The sequence below is a fragment of the Alligator mississippiensis genome, chromosome 1 (assembly GCF_030867095.1).
Source record: "Alligator mississippiensis isolate rAllMis1 chromosome 1, rAllMis1, whole genome shotgun sequence".
NCBI lineage: Eukaryota > Metazoa > Chordata > Crocodylia > Alligatoridae > Alligator > Alligator mississippiensis.
The window spans coordinates 150,080,378-150,105,233 of record NC_081824.1 but is presented as its reverse complement, the minus strand read 5'-3'; the positions used below and the strand labels follow the sequence as shown (position 1 = coordinate 150,105,233).

The window sequence follows — 24,856 nt, the reverse complement described above, 5'->3', positions numbered from 1 at the left end:
CATTTTGAAACTGGTTTATGTGCACTGAACTGCTGTTCTATTACAGGTTTAAACCAGTTTCTGATCCCTTAAACAGATTTAAGTGCAACTTCTGTCCCTAGCCCTAAAGCATAACCTCTCATGAACATTAATAAAACATAAACAACCCCAGAAAATGTGAAAGAAAAAAAGAAAGAAGAGCTTTTAGAATGTACACATTAGTATATGTTAATACTTACCTAGAAACTAAAGTTATAACCAGGATTCTTTTATAAAGTCCTGGTAGTACACAAACATAAGATAACGTTGTCAGAAGTTGCTTACACACTTCACAGTTGAAATGCTGCTGATATTAATGGATATTTAGACTTTAAAAAGCTTCAGATACTTTTGAAAATGGGAATTAGATGTCCTGCAAGTTTTATATACTGTGTCCACGAGCTTAGCTGTACTTATATTTCGAGAAATCATCTACCTGCACACATTGATAAATGCATCCTCAAAATCTTATAAATATACCCTCATTCCCTTCTTATAGGCAGTCCCTCATTGCGTCCATGTCTATTTTGAATGGAAACTCTCTGAGGCAAGGACCATAGCTTTTTATTATTTGGCTATAAATCTGGAAGAAATCAATGTTACTTACCACACTACCATTGCTGGGGATAAAGCATATCTGTTGTTAAGTAAATCAGGATAGGTTCAAACCTAAATGAACAGATTATTCATCAGGTGCCAAGAGCCTGAATTTTTTTTTTTTTTTTTTAGATACACCTTACCCAGAGCACAATGAAAAACATAAAGGAAGGAAGAATTTTAAAAAATATATCTATTTATGAACAACAGCAACATCAATCCTCATAAATTCTGAAAATGTACAAATCAACCTGATTAGATGATATAAGCAGTATGATGAGGAAAGACAGCTGATAAAATGATATAGCCATAACATTTTAAAAGGCTAATTGAAAATGTAGCAGAAAATAATTTAAACTCACAAATACCTCTTTATGGTTCCTGGGAGGTCCAAACTAAATGGAATTTGACATGATGAACCTAAAGTATCATCCAAAGCCTTGCTTATTTCTTGCAGCTCTCTCAGACTTACAAAGCCAAGGCAGGCAGGCAGTTCACAGTCCTGCAACTGAATAAACCTATCTTGAGCTTCAATTTCTCTTCTTAATTGTTGATCCCTTGCTTCTAGCACAGTCAGCCTTGCTCTGAGGTCTTCAGTTTCTTTCTGAATAGAATTGAGACCAGAATTTATTGATTAACCTTATTAAAGAAAACAACTTGGCTGCTAACAAGATGCATGTAATATAAGTGGGCACAGGTGGCAACAGGTATTGCCAAAGCTGCCCAGAGCTTTTCACCCTGTTTTCACGCTCTCAAAACTTTACCAAGCTTTGACTGTTTGAGCTGACCATCTCTATGCCTAGTAAATTTGCTTTCTGCTGAATTTTATTACAAGGTTTCAACCAAAACAATCAGCTTTTTATCAGGAAAAATAAGTTGCTTTGACTATGTCAAAAAAAGAAAGACCTTACAATCACTTTGTCAAGAAGCTACCAAACCTTGATTTGGAGCAGGGGCTGAAATTTGGCTGGCAGTTACCCATCTTATAAGAGATGTACCTTTGCTCACTAATGGAAATCTGCTGTAATTTGGGCAAGTTATGAACTTCCAAAACATTTTAGTTCCCACATATTCCACTTTTAAGAGTTGGATGCCTCCTGATGGGCATCCTGTCATGGTGTCCCAGGAGTGGGAACCTCTTCCCAGCATGGGGGCTGCACTGCAGATGGGGGCAGAAGCAGGGGGTCAGAGCTGCTGCTGACTGCATGGGGCGAGCAGCAGCACTGGGGCTTGGAGGGAAGGCCAAAGTCTCTCAAACCCCCCTAGCACCGCCACTGCTCACCCCACGCAGTCCATGGCAGCTCTCCTCGTCCTGCCCCCACCTGTAGTATGGCCCTCCTGCCAGGAAGAAGCTGGTGCTCCAGACCAGCATGAGAGCAGGGTGCTGCCCTCACCAGGGTCCCTGTCTCCTCACCACTCCAGCCGACATGGGCCCTTCATAGATTCATAGATGTTAGGGTCGGAAGGGACCTCAATAGATCATCGAGTCCGACCCCCTGCATAAGCAGGAAAGAGTGCTGGGTTTAGATGACCCCAGCTAGATACTCATCTAACCTCCTCTTGAAGACCCCCAGGGTAGGGGAGAGCACCACCTCCCTTGGGAGCCCATTCCAGACCCTGGACACTCTAACTGTGAAGAAGTTCTTCCTAATGTCCAATCTAAATCTGCTCTCTGCTAGCTTGTGGCCATTGTTTCTTGTAACCCCCGGGGGCGCCTTGGTGAATAAATACTCACCAATTCCCTTCTGTGCCCCCGTGATGAACTTATAGGCAGCCACAAGGTCGCCTCTCAACCTTCTCTTGCGGAGGCTGAAAAGATCCAGTTTCTCTAGTCTCTCCTCGTAGGGCTTGGTCTGCAGGCCCTTGACCATACGAGTAGCCCTTCTCTGGACCCTCTCTAGGTTATCCGCATCCCGCCTTGTGAGGGGCGGGAAAGGGAGGGGTGTTATTCCCCCCTCTGCCACCGGGGGGGACTACAGTGGGGTCTGCCAACCCCAACTGCCACCGATCACTCCCTGTGTGGGGCAAGCAGCAGGATAAGCCCCCTTCTGCCCCCTCTGCCAGATGCCAGAGGGAGAGGGGAATAACACCCTTTCCTGCACCCTCGCCTAAGGAAGCCATGCCGGCTGGCCTCTGGCCATGCCCCCACCCTGCCGCTGGAACACCAAGGGGGGAGCAACCCCGCTAGTGGTCAGCACCCCCTGTCATGGTGTCCCAGAGCGTGAGAGTCTTCCGAGTGCAGGGGGGGGGGAGGGGAGAGCTGCCATGAACTGTACAGGACAAGCGGCAGGGGCACTGTGGGGGGGTTTGGGCAGCTATGGCCAAACCTCCGAGTGCTGGTACCACCGCTTGCCCAGCACAGTCCACGGTAGCTCTTAACCCTGGCTGCCACCCCCACCAGCAGCGCAGGCCCCCTGGTGAAAAGAGGTTCACACTCCCTGGACACCATGACAGGGGCTGCTGCTCCCATCAGGGGCCCTGCCCCTTCACCGCTGCAGCAGCAGGGGTGGGGGTGTGGCCAGAGTTCTGGCCAGCATGGCCCCTTAGGCAAGGGGGTGGGGACAGGGGTAATTCCCCCCTCCCATGGCATCTGGCAGAGGGGGCATGAGGTGGCTTATTCCCCCACTCGTGCCACACAGGGAGCGGTTGGGGCTAGCAGACTTTGCTGTGGTTCTCCGGGGACAGAGGGACCAGAGGGACCCCTCTCCCTGCCCCCTCTGCCTCAGGGCCCATGCCGGCTAGCATCTAGCTGCACTCCCACCCCTGCCACTGCAGCAGTAAGGGGGGAGCACCAGGCAGGGCCTGGCTCTGGTCCATGCCAGTGAGACAGGAAGGGGGGAATTAAACCCCCTCCCTGGCCAATTCACTCCACGCTACTGCCTGAGCTGGCTGCCCCCCTCACTGCACAGCTTCCCTGCAGCTGAGGGCTGCTCTAGCCCTCAACCCTGACTTCTGGCCTGAGCCACTGGCATGTGCCTGCATTTCCAGAGTTAACAGTGAATGTCTATTCACTTGCAAATTGGTTCAATCTAGGCAGGCTAGACTAACCTGCAAAGATTGAATCAATTCAGGCTCTGGCATTCTTAATGTCTGTCCCTAACCTGAATCTCCACATGATATGACACAAGCCACAATTTTTTTCAAAAATGGTCATGAACTGTGCATTCTCTATTTACTAGATGTTCAACAGCTAGGACCTCTAGCATGAGGGAGTCCTGAACACTCATAACTGAAACTGAAGTCAACAAGAGCTAGGATTTGAACACACAAAATGATAAAAATGATAAACTACTTAATACATAATAAGTTATCTTTTAAAAAAGCAAACAATAACCAAAATTAGTATGCACTTTTGACAACAGTGTCTCAATGTGTTAATTCTCCATCTGTTAAACGGAAGTAACAATACCACTTTACCTCAGAGGGGTGCCATGAAGTTAAAATTCATTATTGTTTCTGAAGCACTCAGATGCTACAATGATGAGTGCCACAGAATAGCCCATAAGGAAATTAATAATTCTGTATGCATAACAGCATTTGAGAGCTGTGCAGCAAATAGGCCTTGGGCCACCCATTGAACAATAATGAAGATAAAATGGTATACTGAATAGCTGCTCATTCCATGAGCACCATTCATCATCTGTACTGAATGAGACAGGTGTCCCAGGGAAAATATAGTATGAGATCATGTAATTAAGGACTGTATCATAATGCATTCACATTATGCAAAAGCAAGTTTGATGTGGCATTTCCCAACTTTTTAAAGCCTGACTTTGCAACCTTAACATCCTTTTAATGGAGTTTTCTGTATAGGACTTAAATAAAGGTTAACATTTCACTAAGGCAGTAATGTTCCCTTTGTGAAAGGCATATTGAAAGGTTTCCTGCACTGTACAGATTATTCCAATTCTATATTTTTGTTACTTAAAATAAGAAAAAAGTTACTGCACATTAAAGGACAGAATTGACTAAAAAAAACATCAGCTCAAACCAATTATTTCCTTTTATCCCTTTGATTTCGCAACAAGGGAACAGAACAGCTGATGTTTCAAGCCACCAGCATTTGTCAAGGAGGTAAAGGTCAGCAGGCCAAAAGCACCAGTTTTGTTTCTTTCACTTTAAAATCAGGCTTTTAGTGTGCACAAAGGATAATTCTGCCTCTGTACTACCAGTTTGGGAATACTGCCAGATTTTTAATAGGCCCCACTTAATACAAAAACCTCTAAATTCTTTGAAAATGTATTAATTGTAATGGTTGCAATAAAACAAGTCTATAATGGAATGTATAGAAAGATGAACAGGACTTGGTTTTCTAACATGCTTCCCATACTCAAGGTATTTTGAAACATTTTACAATGTTAATTAGATAGCAAAGTACAAATCCTGAATACACCTACAGGGAAGCTATTAGACAGAAAAACAGCTTACACACGTTCCTATGGTATGGAAATTTTGGCCAGATAACTGAACTCTCTTTTGTTCTTTTTTAGAAATATCATAACAACATTCTCTTGGGCAGCCACCAAGAGAGATACAAAAACGGGACTTAGTTTAGTCATCTCAGCAAGGGACTAGTATGTTGTTTGACTTACTGGCCATAAACTGGAGTCTTATCATCTAAATCTGGATTTATGCCGAGATCTCCAGTATAACAGCTAGATCAATAGCGACACTTTACACTTCAGAAGCAGGTTATATTTTGAATATTTGTAATTGCATGCTACCATATGTCTGTTCTAACAGTTTAGCAATAAATCAAAGAAAAAAGCATCAGGAAATCCTTAATTGTTAAGAAAAAAAAGCACAGCACAAAGGACCTCTACTTAATCTAGGAGCTCTCAATTCTTCAATAAATATCCTCTCCATTTAACCTTCTCCTATCATCAGACCCATTGAAGAAAAAAAAAAAAAGAACTCATAAGAAGCAATGAGCCCTCATAAAAATATCACAGGAGTAAAGGCAACAAGATGGTTCAGACAGATTCCTTCCTAAGGCTGACTAGGGAGTATTAGAGAAAAGGTTTAATTATTATGAAATCTTTAAAAACGAGTTTTGGGGAGAGAGAGTCAAAAGAGAGTGGTCTACAGTTGAAGAGCATGTAGGTATTTTTATACATACATTACAAGAGAAGCCATTCTAGAACAGACAACATTCTCCAGCCATTATCACACAGATACATCCAAATCCAAATGGCAGGAGAGCCTTGCGATTTTGCATATTAGTTCACAGTTACTGTTGGCAGATGCTGGCTGACTTGTTAATGACAACCACCGCATCACTACAAAATGTACAGATTGTCATTCATGAATGAAAGCTGGTAAATTGTATATTGATGGCTGCATCTGACTACTAAAAACTACTAAAGATCAGTGAAATTTAGACCTCTGAACATAAAGAGCATACTTAAAAAATAATGGCGAAAGTTAAAGCACAGTCATGAACAACTAAGCCTTCAACTCTTCTGTGGCTGTAATGAGATTCACAAAGCCTCTGTGGTTATACTCTCCAGTCATCAGTTAGATAACCAGCTGGACAAAAGCCAAAGCTTCTAATTCAAGCACAGAAACAAAGTCACTATACCATCAGTTTGTTTAATTCTGTGCGAATGCCTACAAGCTACTCCCTCCCCACCAGCAGTTCTCACAAACCACTTTACAGTCTTGTTACCTGTAACCATGTCTTTTCTTGAAGAAGTTGGTCTCTCTTTGCAGTTGAAATCTGTATCCTCTCATGGTAAGCAGGACTCAGAAGTTTCTGTTCATTTTCTTGCCAGAGTTGCATTTCTTCACTTCTACCTCTTTGGAAATGAGAAACATTAGACATAAATATTGTGATCCAGGCATTCAGTTCCTGAAGTCTTAAGACAGAGACAGAAATGTTATACATTACCCTAGGACTCTCAGTGGCCTGTCATCAGAATGGGATGACTAATTTTTTAACAGAGCAAACTAAAAAAGGGGATTTAAGGAATGAAAATGTTATTTTTTTTATACATTTCCTTTCTTTTACGTTTCATAACATGCTCACAAAAGAAAAAAAAAGGAACTCTCATATAGCTTGTGGCTTCTTCCAGCCATCTCATTTTTCACTGAATTCACCTACTGCTATCTCAAATGAATAGCTGCAGGCAAACTAAAAGCATAATTTCCCATCACATAATTGAAGAGAAAAAAAAATCTCCTTTGGGGGTAAAAAGTTTAGAAACTTGCCAAAGTAGTTTTTGAGGCTTCTGTCAGCTTTTAGAGAACACACTAGAGATCAGCTGGATTTTGTGCTTCTGTGGAGGAAGTTATCCCTCTTCTGCATAGCAAATTCTTTCAAAACTACTATCTTTGGGATTCCTTGCAGTAGTTAGCACTCAACAATCAATTTTTGCATGACTGTTCCCTAAGGTAATCAGAACAATACATTAAGGCTAGGTATAGACATTCAGGGAAGTTAGGGAGAAGTTAGATAGGTATTAAAAGTGGCCGCCCAGTATAACTTAGTTAGCACAGGTGTGGCCCTTACGCTTATATTCCTACGTGGGGGCCGAGGGGGGGACTGAGGATCGGAAATCCTCGGGAACGCTAGCTGGGGTTGCGGCTGCGATCCTGTGATGGGCAGATGGGTACTCTCTATCACCGGAGCGGAATTAGGCACAGACAGAACACATATCAGTTGGAAAAACAGAGATGGTTTTACTTACATTGTAAAGACGTATACAGCACAGGCAAGAAGTGACTTCACACTTCAATCATAGTTGCAACAATTCTAATCTCTAGTCGCTAATCGAGGAGCTCTTGTAGACTGGGTAGCTTGGGTCTAACTCGGACATGCAACACGGAGGATACGTCGTAAGGCTTCGACAACGGGGAGTCATTGGCAGGTGATCAAACTGCCGGAGTTCCACTCCAGGGGGAATCGCGGAGTTCTCCAACTAGGGCGGAAACGCCCCTAACCTTTTATACGGCTAGCGAGCCAATTGCCAGCCGCCACGTGGGAATAATTTAACATCGGCCAATCGTGTTATGCAAATATGCATATCCTTGGCGGGAACTCTTCACCATGCCGAGAATTCCCCTGCCTTACCGTGCCTTGTGCTGGAAAGTTCCACTGTGTCGAGGCACTGATCCAAATCAGCTCTGACATCCTAGTTAGGTCAATCTAAGTGTGAACTTTACAGAAGTACCACGAAGATTGGATCCGTCAAAAAACAGCTGACCTGATCTAAGTTAACTGTACCTTGGGGCTAGTCTAACTTAGAGCAGTTATGGCAAAACCAACCTAAATGAACTTCTATACATATTCCCAGCCCCGTGCCTGCATTTTTCCTATCCCCAGCCCATCTCCCCCAGCACTGGCCTATTTTTAGTCCTCTGGCCCCTTCCCCCATCCCTGGATAGACACCCCCTTCCCCACCAAACCCTCTGATCCTGCAAGCCACTCCCAGTTTTACTAATGTCCATTGGTGCCAGAAGCCAATGTCAGAGTGGGGGGAGAGAGATGGGCAGGATCAGGGAGAGTTCATTCACTGGGGGGAGTTGTTCATTCAAAGACGGGGGTGGGGAAATTGGTGGGCTAGAAATAGCCCCTGGTATCGGGGGGGGGGGGGAAGCCACGCAAATCCAGCTATCCCAACCCACCCCAGAAAACCATGACACCCCCACAATCCTACCAACCCTCCCCACACAAAGCTGCTAGCCCCCGCAATCTGTCTCCCCCTCCCCCCACCCTGACCTACTTCATACAGGCCCCCAGGACTGGTGAACACTGGTTAAACCAGCCCCAGGAGTGGTTTGCTGAATATGGGCCCACCAACCCCCTTGCAGACCCTGCTAGGCCCTCCTAATCTCAAGCTACCCCGCAGGCACTGTTAGCCCCCTGACCTCGCAAGCCCACTCTGCTAGCTCCCCCCCCACCACCTCATCCTAACTTACGTGGCCATTTTTAACCTGATCTAACCTCCTCCTAACTTCTCTGAAAGTCTGTAGGTACCCTAAGTGCCAAATTTAGAGTAGGCCTCTCACAATACACCTGCAAATAATGCAAGCATGTTTTCTTATGCATTCCTCTGTCTTAGCGCATGCATTTCTCTGTCAATTTATGCATGCAGCAAGTACATGTGGGTTTGCCCATTAAGACTGAAAGTGCATTTTAGTATCATTAAAAAAGATCTGGTCTAAAATGAATACACCAGTCAAGGGCAAAGTTTAATCATGACTTTGTAATGTCCAACAAAATTTATTTGAATATCTGCTGGCAATAAATACTCAAAATGAGTTTGACCAGAGAATTACTGGCTACCTGCATAAACATGTTGTACATGGGACAAGAGAATCATGGTCACTTTGTAGATATCAGTTAGGCATTCACATTTGAAAACTGTGAATCTCACGTCAGAAAAGGAAAAAAAGTCAGCTCTAATGTGCACAGCAGCAAGAATACTGTCCCTAGTATCATCATAAATCACAGGATAATTATGTACATGCATGTCTGCAAAAACAAAATAGAAGAAAGAATTATCTGTGTATATTATGTGCTAGATCACTTATGTGCATGTCTTCACTGATTACAAATCGTTATGCCCTCATCAACCCAACAGTATATAAAATTCTCTGAAGTGCCCATTTTTGTAATATGACATGTCATACAGCTCTTATAGAAAATGATTTTTAATCTTGCTGGCAAAAAGCCTAGAAAAGTCACGCTATGAAAAAAGAGTTATTCTTAAAAGAATGCCATCAACTTGAAAATCACATTTCCATCTAAAAACTCAGTACCTTATCTTGTGCAATTACAAACAACTAAAAATTATTCCAGGTCAAGAATAGTTTCATGGTTTTTTCATCATAAAGGTTACCCAAGGTCTATGGTGGAGTTCCCTAATTAAGCTATTGATTAATTGGGACTCAGATAAATCTCTCTCTTTCTTCATGAAAATTTCTACAGGTCCTATGTTTGTTCTCAAGCAGAATGAGAAGTGTTGAAAATGTAACATTTTCATGGAACAGAATTCTTTTATTTCAGCTTGTAGGAAAAAGGTTACTGTAATAAAGATTTTTATACACCCTACTGCAGAGCCTGAAGAAGAGAAATAAGATCAACCAAAGAGTGAAACTACAAAAAATGTTTTCAAAGGCAATAAATGATAACAGCTTATTAGCCATGACAGAAATAGTCAAGTTAAACCTGAAACTGGAGTGACAGCAAAAAAGCAAAGGTAAAGAAGAGGTGGATGGTGTTTTTTCTGACCCATACAAACAATCATATGAATTCATCAGTGAGGGAATAGAAAAGGCTTCATGATATTAAGAAAAAAATCATCAGGACATTCTATTTAAAGGATTCTGTATCAAAATAAAGATTTTTTTTTAATTAATCCATTTCCTAGAATTCAAGCTGATATAACCACTTTAAGATAAGGATACTTTATACTATGTTAATATATGCAAGGGACACACCCCTTAATGATTAACTATATACATAGATGGTACTCTGTCTTTGCATCATAGCTCCCTTCTATCAGATGAGGCCTCCACTGAGGCCTCCACCCAGATCGAGCCATTGAGTGGGTCGGTGGTACCCGGGCCCCCTGCCTGCAGGGGTTGCCTGGTAGGCCCTCAAGGGCCCAGGGGTAGCGGGAGGGCTAGGACTCCCCTCACCTGTCCCACGTGTGCCCGGATTGAGGCCCTGGAGGGCCAGGTGAGAGAACTCCAGGCAGAGGTGAGCAGGCTGCGGGGTATCAGGGTGATTGAGGAGGAGATTGATGAGTACTCCCATTCTCTGCAGGTTCACGTGCCTAGAGGGAAGGAGTCACAGGACGGAGTCGATGCAGCTGGATGGCAGACAGTCACCTCGGGGACTAGATGTCGCAAGGCCAGGATGACTTGCTCAGTGCAGCTGGAGAACAGATATGAGGCCCTAGCATCACTGGCAGAGAGCGCAGCAGTGGAGACCACTACCACAGACACCACCAAGCGAGATAAGAGAGAACCATGCAGCCGGAGAAGACGACGTTGGGTCATCACGGTGGTGACTCCCTCCTGAAAGCAACAGAGGGAGCCATCTGCTGCCTGGATCCCACAGTACAGGAGGTATGCTGCCTGCCTGGAGCCTGGATTTGAGACATCACAATGAGGATTCCAGACCTGATTAGGCTCTCCAACTACTATCCCATGGTCTTCATCCATGTGGGAACGAATGATGCAGCCTGAAGTAGTCCAGGCGGGGTCATGAGTGACTTCATGGTGCTGGGAACCAGGCTCAGAGGATAGGGAGCACAGGTGGTATTCTCATCCATCCTAGCGGTCAGTGGTCGAGGACAGCACCACAGCAATTGCGTTAGAGAGGTCAACTCGCAGCTTCAGAGCTGGTTCCATCGTGCGGGGTTTGGATTCCTTGACCATGACCTGCACTTCCAGGATTAGGCCTTGTTCAGACAAGATGGGCTACATCTCTCTCCAATAGGTAAAAGTCTGTTCTCTTACAGGTTGGCTGATCTTCTATGCCAGGATTTAAACTAGGTTCGGCAGGAGGTGGGGATGTTGATGACAGGGAGACGCCAGGAACAACGAACCTCAAGCCAGGCACTGGAACAGTCCAGGTAAGTACCAAGGGCCCTGCTAAGCATCAGAATGGAGAAGTAGCAAGGGCACCTATTGCAGGGCTTAGATGCCTCTAAACTAAAGCTAGAAGCATGGGGAACAAGCAGGAGGAACTTGCACTCCTGCTTGCAAATAAAGAATTTGACCTGGTTGAGCTAACAGAAACTTGGTGGGATCCTACCCATGAGTGGACAGTGGATATTGAGGGCTACAGGCTAGGGAAAGGGAGGAGAGGGGGCGGGGGGCATTGCTCTCTATGTTAAGGAACAATATACATCTTCTGTGGTTAATTTGGGCCAGGAAGAAGGGCAAATTGAGGTACTATGGGTCAGGTTACAGGGGGGTTGCAGTGAAAGGCACTTGGTAGTGGGGGTCTACTACAGACCCCCACACCAGGGGGACCAGTTAGGCCTAGAATTCGAGACAGCTCTCAGAGGCAGCGCACTCAAAGGATCTGGTCGTCATGAGTGACTTTAACTTCCTAGACATCTGCTGGGAGGAACAGGCAGCCAGGTCTGCCCATTCACAAAAGTTTCTAACCTCCTTACAGGACCTTCACCTATTGCAGGAGGTATGCATTCCCACTAGGGGAAATGCCTTACTAGACTTGGTACTGGCCACAGGGGATGACTTGGTGGGGGATCTGCCGGTGCAAGGTAACCTAGGGGATAGTGACCACCTATTGATAGGGTTCACTATCTAGAGAAAGGTGGGGAAGACAACTAGTAGGGCGGAAGTGCTAGACTTCAGGAAGGCCAACTTCAACAAGCTCAGGAGATTAGTTATGGAGGGACTGACTGGTAAAAGCTTTGGAGAGATGGGAGTCCAGGAAGGGTGGGTGTTTCTCAAGGGACTAATCCTGCAGGCACAGAAAAGGGCCATCCCAGTACACATAAAAGGGGGCAAAAAAAGTAAATAAACCCTCTTGGTTGAGCAGGGAAATCCAGGAGAGCCTGGAGGGAAACAAAGAGGCCTACAGGCTGAGGAAGCAGGGGGCTGCTACCAAGGAGGAGTATACCTGCTTGGCTCAAGCTTGCAGGGAATCTATGAGGAGAGCCAAAGTGGAAATGGAGCGTAGGCTGGCAGCAAAAGTTAAGGATAACAAAAAGTCATTCTTTAAGTACATAGGAAGCAAAAAGAAGGTGCAAGGTAACTTAGGGCCCCTTCAGGATGAACTAGGGCAACTGGTAACAGATAGGATGGCCAAAGCAGAGCTTCTAACTGATTTCTTCGCATCCGTGTTCCTGGACATGAATAAAAATACGCATTTTATTGGGACCTTAGGTAAACCCAGTATAGATACCAACCCACCAACTGTTCGTGCTGACCTAGTAAAGGGGCACCTGGAGGAGTTGAATGTATTTAAGTCAACAGGCCCTGATGATCTTCATCCTGGGGTACTTAGGGAATTAGCTGGAGTCATAGCGGAGCCACTGGCATAACTGTTGAGCACTTGTGGCACTCAGGACAGGTCCTGGAAGATTGGAAAAGGGCCAATGTGGTCCCTATTTTCAAGAAGGGGAGGAAGGAGGAACCGGGTAACTATAGCTAGTTAGTCTCACCTCTATCCTTGGCAAGACCTTTAAGAAAATTGTTAAGGATCACATTTGTGGTGGACCAGTGGGTAAAATGATGTTAAGGAGGAATCAGCATGGGTTCATAGCAGGCAGATCCTGCCTGACTAACCTGGTTTCATTTTACGACCGGGTCACAAAATGCTTGGATGAAGGAATAGAGGTAGATGTTCTTTACTTAAATTTTAAAAAGGCTTTTGACACAGTGTCACACCCAATTCTTACAAATAAACTAAACAGTTGCAATGTAGATTATTACACAGTCCAGTGGGTAGAAAATTGGCTTATGGGATGCACCCAGACAGTGGTGGTGGACAGGTTGGTTTCTACCTGAAGAAATGTAGGCAGCAGAGTCCCCCAAGGCTCTGTCCTGGGACCAGTATTATTCAATATCTTCAGTAGTGACTTGGACGAGGGAGCAGAAAGCACCATGTCCAAGTTTGCTGATGACACCAAATTATTGGGGGAGGTACACAAACTAGACAGCAGGGAGTGAATCCAGGCTGATTTGGACAGGCTGGGGAAATGGGCTGAAAAGAATAGGATGCAGTTTAGCAAGGATAAGTGTCATGTGTTGCACCTGGGGAGGAAGAATCATCAATACTCCTATAGCCTGGGAGGTACCACTCTAAGTAGCACAACTGTGGAAAGGGATCTCAGACTTGCAGTCAACTCCAAAATGAACATGAGTCACCAGTGTGATGAGGTAATAAGTAAAGCTAACTGCACCCTTTCTTGCATTAGCAGATGCATCACAAACAGGTCTAGGGAGGTGATACTTCCCCTCTATGCAGCATTGGTAAGGCCGCAGCTGGAGTACTGAATCCGGTTTTGGGCACCGCACTTCAGGAGGGATGTGGATGGCCTGGAGAGGTTTACCAGACAAGTGGCCCTCCTCTGAAAGGCCTACAGAAAAAGCCTTATGTGGACCAATTGGGAGACCTGAACTTCTTCAGCCTCTGCAAGAGGAGGCTGAAAGGTGATCTCATGACCACCTACAAACTCATCAGGGGTGGTCAGCAAGAAATAGGGGATACAATGTTTACCAGGGCGCCTGTTGTGGTAACTATAAATAATGGCCACAAACTGGAAGAGAGAAAATTCAGATTGGACATCAGGAAAAAATTCTTTACAGTGAGGGTTGGCAAAATATGGAATAAGCTTCCAAGGGAGGTGGTGCTGTCCCCTTCCCTGGAGGTATTTAAAAGGAGATTGGACAGACCCCTTGGATGGGGTCATCTGACCCCAGCACTCATTCCCATCCAGGGCAGGGGGTCAGACTTGATGATCTAATAAGTTCCTTCTGACCCTAACATCTATGAAACTATGAAACTATGAAATAGACCAATCAACCAATATCACAGAAAACAATCAACAGATTATCACTGCAGCTAACTCCCATTACAATTATGGGTACTTTACCTAGCACTCATGTAGGTCAAAAAGAATACACGTTTATTGAGAGTAATGTAGGAGACTTCGTAAATGTGGAGTTCCAGGGAAATAAGATTTCTGACAGAGACACCTAGCAATTGAGGATGGCTGCTAATAACGATCTAAAAAGGAAGACTTACATTTAATGAAACTACTCATGGATGTATCAAGAAGACAGAGACCCAGAAACAAACATGTAACAACAAGGGGAAAAATTAGTTAACTACATCCCCAGGGTCAGCTAAAGCATCTTGCATTCGCTTTCTTTGAAGCTATTAGCCCTTGTGAGAGAGACTGCAACTTTATTTTTGGGATCTGCGTGGTGCTGAACACACTTTGGAGAACAAAGCCACAGTTACAGGGTTAGGCCCTTGTAGAAAGGCAAAAATGCTACAGCATTTACTAAAAGTATCTCAGAAAAGATGAAATATCACTATTCTAAAAGTCCTCTTGCATTTAGAAGTTAAAATAGTCATGAATTTTATCCAATATTTCAAGCAAAAAAACCCCCAAAACTGAAACAATTCCATGTCACAAGCTGCCAGTGAACTTACCGATCTGCAGCCCAGGACAGTGCTGCTTGAACTTGCACACGAAATCTGCCCAAGAAGCTGCTAATTGAAGGATGACTTGAAGGAAGCTGAAATTTTAAAGAATTCTTCTCTCTCTCCAGTTCTTCCAGTTTCTTTTTAAATTTATCCGCTACAAATGACAAAGCACAAAAAGCTGACATTAATTTAACAAATACAAACAGGATTATGTTTTACTAGACAGAAAGAAAATTGGATGGCCATCCAAATAAAAACAAAACAAGATAAAAATGAATGGCATACTGTAGACAATATTTCCCCTTTGTTGATACTCATTTCATTTTGCTCCAGGATAAACTAGTAAAATTATAACGGATAACATTGGACGTATGTCAAATTATTTACTTTTGTGAATATAAAAAGCCTCATACTGCAGGCTTCCCATATTCAATAATCCCATTCACATCACTGAGAATTTTAACTCCGTAAAGCCTGGCAGATTGATCTTATAGTATACAACCCATGCAATACTCCTAGAGGATGTGTATTAAAGAAATTAATCTCTATAAAAATTCCCTGTGCAAGTCCAATTTCAACCAAATTCATCAGGTGGTAACAACACGTCTGGATCTGACCTTTAGATTTTCACAATTCTGAAAGCCACCGCATTACTCTATAAGAACTGGACAGTACGCTGTATCTTAAGTTAATAAATTATGAGCAACATCCAGGCAATGAATACACATGTAATTAAATCTATCAACAGGGTCCACAGGGAACCATTAGTAAAAGGCATCCTTCTTGTCCCTCTACCATCTCTTGTTCTAGTTACGTTGATGTTAGCCTAGCCAGCAAAGCCGTTACACAGAGCAATCTCTTTTTTTTTCTTTTATATTGAAGGATGACCTGCTCCTTGACACGTGGGAGGATAACCACTATGGGCAGGGAGGCACGGTCACTGGCAGGTCCTGTACCACTTTCATTCCCATTCAGCGAGGGTATATTTTGAGTTATACTCTGAATATACTCTATATTCAAGTTGCTGTTAGGGAAGTTTAGGTGTGGATACAGGTTTCCCTCCATTTATGCTGGACAAGTGTTCCTGGGAAATGGTGCATAACTCGAATTCACATAAAGGAAACCCACTTTACAATGTAACAAATAGGGATATGTTCCAAGACCTCAACTGTACTGACCCACAGACCCATGCCTACCACTTTTACAAGACAGTTTTGGTACTCATCAACAGCAGACAATATACACAATCACAGGGTGGTGGTGAATGTTACCATAATGGGGATAGCATCTACAGAAACACGTGTCAGAGACAACGAGCAAGGAGCACAGATTCACACAAGAGACTATACTTCAGGGTGTGTCACTCCCACAATGCACTGCACAAAGCAGCTGACCATAGGCTTCCACTACACCGACTGCATAAGAGTGAATTTACCTCGCATATAACACATTTTTGATATAAAAAGGGTCATTGCATAAGAGCAAATTTGCACATACAGAACCCACATAAAGTGAGGGAAGCCTGTATTAGGAAAAACTCTTTTACTAGGAGGTGATGAAGCACTGGAACGGGTTACCTAGAGAGGTAGGGGAATATCCATCCTTGGAGGTTTTTAAGACCCAGCTCAACAGAGCCCTGGCTGGGATAAACTAGTTGGGACTGGTCCTGCTTTGAGCAGGGGGTTGGACTAGATGACCTCCTGAGGTCCCTTCCAACCCTCATGTTCTATGACTCTATGAATAGGAGCTCTCCATTTCCCTCCTTGGGGTCATTCTCCAATGGCAGGAAAAATCGATCCCTGCTCAAAGCTGGCAAGAAAGAACATGCTGACAATGAGAAGAAATATCTGCCCTTACTGAAAGGCAGTGTCACAAGACAGAATGGGACCAGTTTCAGTGCCCATCACCTCTTCAGTATCAGTAACATCTCCAAAAAGGATATCTTCCTGACTTTTTCTTCCACTGTTCCATCCTGGAGTAAGACGACTGACTGCTTAAAGGAATGGTAGCCGAATGATCTGGTTCTAACCATCACTTCCAGGTCCAAAGTGATATATTTTGAGATGTATACTCCTGGACTAACCATTCCCAGAAGAGGAGAACTCATAAGCAGAGCACTCGTCCAGAATATGGCACTCAGGTAGGCAAAGAAGGTGGTAGTCATCCTTGATGGGGATTAACCCATTGCCAAACGGTCATGGCTTGAAGCCTGACAGAGTGGATTCTGTGCAGAACACAGGGACCACCATGCTCCCCATGCTTATCTCAGCTGTATATCACCTCAGACACCAGCTGAAGGCACTGGAACCACAGCAGCCCCCACACAGGCTATAGAGTAGATGTGAAAAATGGTAGGGAATAGACTTAAACTATTAGCAGCAGTGGAGCTGCAGGAGCTATGAACTTCCCACTGCAGAAGTACTCCTACTGCTCACCTAGGATATGGTATCTCCACACAGATTCCAGCAAGGTACTGTGTCTGCATGGTACAACTAAGCGCTAAATAATTTTTTGATCAGCACTTGGTATCCTTTGTCTTACCAACTACACAAAGAAGTACTAAAACATTTTAAGAAATGTGTGTCTGTGTATCCACTGAGACAAATAGAGGGCTGAACTTCAGCTTCTGCAGATGCTCCAAGGGACTATAAAAAACAACTGTTCTAAGAACAGGTCAGGGAGAGGTCATTTCCTGAATTTAGTGCTTTGGGTTTTAGAGATTCTCAGCTGAGGAAGAAAAAATTGTTCCATTATAATGCTCTAACTGTTGTTGCATAACATGACCGGCCAACCCTGCATTTGTGCATCAGCCAATCCACATTTTGTGCGCTTGGCTAGCCTGCCTTTAATCATTTTACACCTTAGGATATACAAATAAAGGCTCCTTTTGGAAGGAATACAGATGAAGGCGTTCACATGCCGATTCAGTATTTCTCTCTCATTAATTCTTGGCTGCACTCTGCTTTGTACATTCCAGCCTAGATGGCATTCAATTAGTTTCTACTAACAGACATTTTTAAATAATTTGCTCTGATTGGTGCTTTTATAAAAAAAAAAAAAAATGTTGCTGGCCACATCTGCTCATCATCTCTCAAAACCAAATGATCTTTTATCCTTTTAGCAATATTTCCAAAAAGGATTTAGACATTCCAAATCTGAGCCCTGCAAAGAACACCTGGAGTAGAACCCAGAGCCCTGTGTTGGGCTTCTGGGCTTCCTATACTGGGCCTGATTAAAACGCTGCAGTGTCATGTGCATTAAGCATCTTGCATTTCGAAATGGCCATGGGGGCGTTTTACCTAAAGCTTATTTGACGAGTTTTAGTTAAGCACCCCCCACTGCCATTTTGAAACATGGGATGCTTAATACACATGACAGCAAGGCATTCTGGAGCATTCTAATTAGAAGTCTGTCTTCCAGCAGACTTGTTTAATCAAGTCTGCTCCAACGTGTTCTAATTAAAACATGTCAGAGCATGTGTATAGGTACCCTGAGCTCATTCAGCCATGCCAGCGGTGGAGTACTCCTGGGCTTGTGCAGGATCCCAGGGGGATTTAAATGGATCAAAAATAGAGATACCTATTGTGCTTAGGTTATTGTGCAGCTGCCAGGGAGGTTTTCTGGATTTAGATGCCTAAATTTCACCTTATTCCCATTTCAGATAACCAAGTCCTTTTTTAGATCTGATGCTATAACCCTGCATCTTCCCTAATTAACATTTGGGAGGGAGGGAAGGTTAATGTCCATCCAACATGGATCACATAAAGGGTCACGACACAAACAGTAAAGATGTATCTTTTCTTCTCTAACAGCAAACTAATAATGCAGTACATAGAAAATGGGCCCATTTGTTATGGGTCCATTAGCTGGACCCAATGGGTCCAATAACTATCATCCATTAGTTATTAATTTTATAAATTGTATGCACTGGTCTTGGAAAACATTCATAAGAGATATATACTACTAATAAAGTTTATGACAAAAAATAATAAAGTACACACACAATACCACTCTTCTTATCCATTTTTTTAAATGTTTCCTTAGGTAATGTAAATAGCAGAAAAGTAGCCAAAAGCTATCATATGATAAAGGGAAAATTTTTCCCTGCATTAATCTATTATAGAACCTAACCCTGAGTTGCAGTCTCCTCAACTATCATCTAAATTCACTGGGGACAGGTTTTTTTTCCAGCATCTTACAAACACTTATTTGGACGTTTATCTTGCTGGGATCCTTTGACCCCAGCTGACTTCCTGCCCCTGGGGCAGGGGTTGGGACTCAATAGTCTTCTGAGGTTCCTTCCAGCCCTAATGTCTATGAAATCTATGAAAACCAAGCCTGTATTTCACGTTAAAGCCATACAAAAGACATTGGATATACAAAAGAATAACTGATTGGATTGAAGGAGACACTAATATTCTCTTTTGGCTGTTAGCACAGCAGTGGTAACCTTCAGCATAAATATCCTTCCATGTATTGCAGTGCTACAAATCAAGAATAAAACAAACAGTTAAACTAATGGCTAGAAAAGAACAATTTTTACCTTAAAAAAACAACTGCTACCTTATATTTTACACACTAGTGTAAACTGAAATTACATGTTAAGTACAAAGTTCTTTAATTTGAAAACAGGAGTAAATGATCTGCTCACAATGCTATCACACCTAACCAACTGAGAAATTGTTTAGATATGCAAAGCAGGCAATAGGCCTAAATGACTGCTGTTTTGAGACAGCGTGTGCTGATGTTTGGAAAGGAGGTACATGAGAGATCAGACTGTTATTTGGAATGTTTTATTTAAATATTTGAGTATTTTCTGTTTCTCCTGGATACCCAATTCTTCAACAAACTCTGGTACTCACTAAGGCTCTTTTAGTGGCATGCTTTAGGTGACAAAACAACTATTAAAGGAAGTCCCACAAAAGAAAGAAAGCTCCTCTCAGGACCACCATTTCCTGCAGGCTTGAGAGTGACCTGTGAGAATAACTCTGGAACATCTTTACCAACCTGATTCCAGGTTTGGAGCATGCAAAAAAGATAAACCAGCTGTCCAGACAAGGGCATACTGCCACCAAGGCATAGAGATGTCCTATGTTTGCTATCTGCTTCTCAGCCACCTCTGTCACCAAAGAGAAGAAAGCCTACTGATTCCAAATTGAGGCCCTGCATATTAACCAATTACTTCCTGACCCCACCGGTAGATAAAACTGACAGTTTCTGCAATACAGAATTTAACAAATCTAAAAAGTCTGTCATCATCAGCTGAGAACTTCCTAAGCAATATTCGTGACATTTTCCTTTCATGCTGATGTGACTCAGGAAACAACTTCTTTAGGATTAGTATTTTCAGCTCTTGCAATTTTTGTGTCCTAGGGCATCTGTACACATGCTTGCGCCAAAGGTGTTTTAGTTCAAAAGTGCATTGCCGCCATTTTCTTAGAATTGATACACATTTCGCCATTTATATACATGCACGTAACACAGCACCAGCTTGCGATGAATCAAGTCTGCTCCAACATGCCAGATCTCCGGAGCGTCAGAGCAGACAAATGTATGTGTATAAATGCCCTTAAAGCCAAAGTCTTGAAGCGTCCCCACTCTCTGCTTTAATTTGTAAAATAGGAAGCTTTGACATTCCATAGGGTTGCAAGAAAAACTTATTCTAAACTGTAACAAAGGGAAGAAAAATACTTATTTGTCAGCAGCAGGATGAGAACCACCACCTCACAGAAGCCAACAAGAGTAGACCAGCAGCTGCAGCAATTTACAAGCAGCTGCTAGATGAGCCTTAGCCCTGCCAGGGGCAGAGCAGGGGATTTCTGGCCAGCTCCCAGAGCCAGGGAGAGAAGCGGGGGGAGAAAAAAATGACAGTGAAGGGAAAGCCAGGGATGCCAGCTCACCAGGAGAAGAGCTCCAGATGGGGGAGCAATGGAGGGGGCGGTTCCTGGGAGCCACAAGGGGCTTAATGAGCTGAAATGCCGCAGGAGCGGTGATAGAGGGGAGTGCCTGCCAGGGACACCAGCAGCGTCCCTATAAGGTTTTGGGGGGCTGGAGGGTTTGGGGGGGTGGGGGTTAGTTCCTTTTAATTTTTAAATTTTTTTTTCCAACAGGGTGTAGAACCCAAGAGACTGGGCTACAGCCCCAGGAGCAGAGGACAGGACACTGACCAGGCCAGCTCACTGGCCACTTCGCTGGTGGGGAAGTTGATTGAAAGCTCACTCAAGAGCTGAGTAAAGGGGGACTGACGGATGGACTCACCTGCTGAAAGGCGGCAGGAGCTGCTGAAGCTGAGACCAGATTTTGAACCATCTAAGTCAGGGAAATGTCCGAGTGAGGTGAAGTGGACCAGGAAGCCCCTTACCTTTCTTTTTCTTTTTTACTTTAGTTCTTCGGGGAAGGGCCAGGCAGTGAAGAAAGGCCCGTAGCCCAAGAACTGGATTTTTAGGGCCAAGGGAAGAAGTCCAGCAGTGGAACCCTAGATCAAGCCATACTGCAGTTTCTGTTTTATTGTTTGAATCTTCTTACTTTCTTGGTCCACTGATCGATCTGTAACTGACCGACCAAAGGTTCAGCACAGGATTGGCCTCTTTAAATCCAGTCTACACCCACGTGGACCAGCCACAGAAGAACAGCTGAAGATTGTCCATTGAAAGACGAGGGTGCAATTAACTCAGTAACGACTGGGTGGCACTAGGACAGGGTATAGGGGAGGTTGGAGTCCCAAAGAAGAGCCAAACCCAGCACATCCAGAGTTGTACGCAACAGAAGTGGTCACCTCTCAACTTAGACAAGTTTAACATCAAGGCTTGGTAGGCAAGGATCAGGTAATCTCTGTTGAGCATAAGACTTGGGTGAGTCTGTGCCCCGAAGGCACAGTCACAAAGGGCACAGGGCTGTTGGGCCTTGCAGCCCTATCCTGTACTGTGCTGACATACACAGTCAAAAAGCATATTTATTATTTTTTAATTATCATGACTTTTAAGAAGAACAAGTTCAAAGAGTACCTCCTCTTCTAACTACAAAGCCTGTATAAACAGTATTTATGTGAAGTTATTGCCATGATGGTCTAGGAGATATTCGAGAAGCAAGAATTCTTGTGGGTGATATTTTCTGTTGGATCAACTGGATGGCTGGTATAGACATACGCAACAATCCTGAGGCCTGAGGAAGGGTACCTCCTCAGCTTTCCAAAAGCTTGCCTATATCTATACCATTCATGCAGTTGGTATAAAATTCTTGCCTTTTTGCAAAGCTCATAAAAGGATCTTAGTTTCAATACTGCTAGGTTTCCTGACTTGGAGAAAGATTCCAAATCCTGCAGATCTGGAGAACAAATACACTTCAAGATTGCTGGATCTGGATATGACCAAAAATATCCCCAAATTTTATGCAAGAGTATGTAAAACTTTCTTCTTAATAGAAGCCTGGAAAAATACATCGCAAGGAGTACATGCTCTGTTAATTTTTCCAGTTCCTAAATAATAAAGAGAGGCAAGGATTTCTTAGCTGGTTATCTTTTATTGGACTAACTATGTAGTTAGAATAAAGTCAGATAAGCTTTCAAATGCAAGGCATTCTTTGTCAGGTCTCTGATCACCGGAAGCATAGTGACTATGCTGTGCCTAGCTTCCTGTGATCACAGACCTGACAAAGAATGCCTTGAATACAAAAGCTTGTCTAACTTTATCCTAGCTACATAGTTGGTCAGATAAAAGATATCACCCTAAGAAATCCTTGCCTCATGCATAACTTCTGGACCATCATGACTACAATGTCCCTCTCACACTTGATAATAAAGAGAATTTGTGAGTGATAGCATTCCAGCCACATGCTGCAAAACTAGAAGGATTACCTCAAGGGATATCAAAACAAATTGAAATGCTGTCTCTTGAGCATCTTTTAGGTACCAGAAACAATTGCCCCCAGAGTTCAGCTCAACGCAGGAGGACCAAAATGTGCATCCAGTACCATTCCTGTTTCACAGTCCTGTCTTCTGTACACATTTTTCAACATACTAGTGTTGTTTTACATTAGCACAAGGAATAAAGTTTGACTTTCCATTTTCCACCTCAACTTGTATTTTTTTATTCCGTTTATAAGGAAAAGTAAATTGGACAGAGATAGAGACATACTAATTGCAATCATCCATAATAAATTCTACAATAAAGCCCTGAGCATTTAACATAAACTGCCACCAAAATAGTGTCTACATTGTTTAAAATATTCCATCCCCAATCCCTGACTGCAATCAAAAACATCAGAGAGCAGCAACTGAATTTTTTATCTTCTCTCCAAAAATAAACTACGATTTTAACAGCTGGGATAGCAAAAAAACAAGGCAAAAAGCTTCTCGAAGACACTCAAAAATCAAATATCAGAGGATTAAGCTCACTCACTCTCTTCCTCTCTCTCTTTTTTTTTTTTTTAACTCCCAGGTCTGTATCCAGGCTCCCAAGAGCAGTAGGAACTGACAGTGACTGCAGCAGCTTTCATTAAAGAGGATACACTACAGGAGTTATATGCCTTGTGCAACCGAGAGAGTCATTGTTAAAGGGTAGCACAGAAATTCTCCACTCAGGCTATTACAGACAGATAAAGAAAGTAATGTTTGAGGTTTCTCTACAGTACATGAGAAGCTGGATCCCTTCCAGAAGAGCCCCAGCTATTACGATCCTGGGACACAAGCTCTTCCATCTATGAATGAGGGCATTCTTGTTAGTTTACCACTGAGAACAGTGAAGAACACAGGTACTTCTGATAATGCCTAGAATCATACCAGGTTCACAGTGGTGTACAATCTGAAGCAACTAAAAGCAACACTGCTGGAAGTGACTACTTTGAAGTCTTAAACCTTTACCATTTTTCTTTCCATTTAATCAAACCAAGTCATTTAGGACTGCACAACTCTGGGCAAACTAAAATGTGCTAAAATGTTATTCCCCTGATTTTCTTACTCAAGCAAAGTCCATTCTGAAAGGCAAGAAACTAAGAATATGAATCTCGAGTCTCAGTTTTTCTCCAGCACTTCCTGCAAGAATCTGGTGCATATCTATTCCTGCTCCCATTACCACCACCAATCCCCACTTACCATTCAGGACCCTCCCTACTCAGAGAAGAGAACACCTCAGACTCACAGTTTGCCTTTACCCAGCATCTAGTCAGCTCCTACCATTAACCTACTGCCATGTGTTTCTATCTAGTAATTAGCTCCTTATCACCATCATCAGTCATTAGTAGATTTATTCCTACAATGTGCTTAGGAGCTAGGAAAGTACTGGTCCCTTTTTGCAACAGGGAACTAAGGCACAAGACACATTAAGCGGATTCACTAAGGTCTCACAGGAAGTCTTCAGCTAAATCAGGATTCCAGCCCAGGATACCTGAATTTCAGTCTAGTGTCTTACTATGTTATACAGAGATGGCTTAGTGTCACTATCTCCCTAAGTTTTCCATGCTTTGCATCTTAGGTTAGCTGCAAGTTTATTCCCCATGTTTCTTTCCCATCTGAAAGAGGGACTATATTAATAGGGACAAGCACAAAAAAAAAAAGTACACATACAAGTGACATGCATAGGTTCTACCAGAAGAGTAATGGAGAGGTGCATCTGAAATGACTTCCTACACTGGGTCCTCAGGCAAGTAATTCTCACAGTCACCAAAGTTTCTTTACTTTTGCCCACCACAAACCAGAAAATTACAACCTCCTTAAAGAAGGTATAGAATTCTATATACGTACAGACTTGCAGAGTTACTTAAAGGTTTGACAGCATTTATAAACCTATTCCCAGAGTTTAGTATTTCAGCTGCTATAAATCATATCACAAGATGAAACATGACATGCACTGGCAGATCTAGGTTTTTTCCCTCTTTAATTTAAATAGAATCTGCTAGTTTCCATTTTGACATAGGTAAAATTCTCAAAGGTTCACAGATGCTCTGGCCAGCCATCAGAACCAACTCACAAAAGCTTACATTAAAAAATTAGCATTTTGCCCCTTGCTGCCGGGATGGCCTGCTTTAATGTAGTGCAGGTTCATAGCTTCTGCCCCACTGTTCTGTCTCAAATTACATTAAACCTATCTGACATACAGCTCTACT

At 43.3% G+C, this 24,856-nt stretch overlaps 1 protein-coding gene across 4 annotated transcripts in view; it reads right to left on the bottom strand.

Moving 5' to 3' along the window:
- The window catches only part of DISC1 (DISC1 scaffold protein), a 376,514-nt gene that overhangs the window by 242,993 nt on the left and 108,665 nt on the right, over positions 1–24,856 (bottom strand). For all 4 annotated transcript variants that reach the window (XR_009455877.1, XM_059715412.1, XM_059715415.1 and 1 more), the window contains exons 5-7: positions 14,765–14,912; positions 6,284–6,413; positions 984–1,219 (exon numbers count right to left, since the gene is read on the bottom strand). Coding sequence is in view for 3 of the 4 variants with exons in the window: in XM_059715412.1 (XP_059571395.1) it covers positions 984–1,219; positions 6,284–6,413; positions 14,765–14,912 (514 nt within the window). In the remaining variant the exon portion in view is untranslated. The remainder of the gene's footprint in view (positions 1–983; positions 1,220–6,283; positions 6,414–14,764; positions 14,913–24,856) is intronic.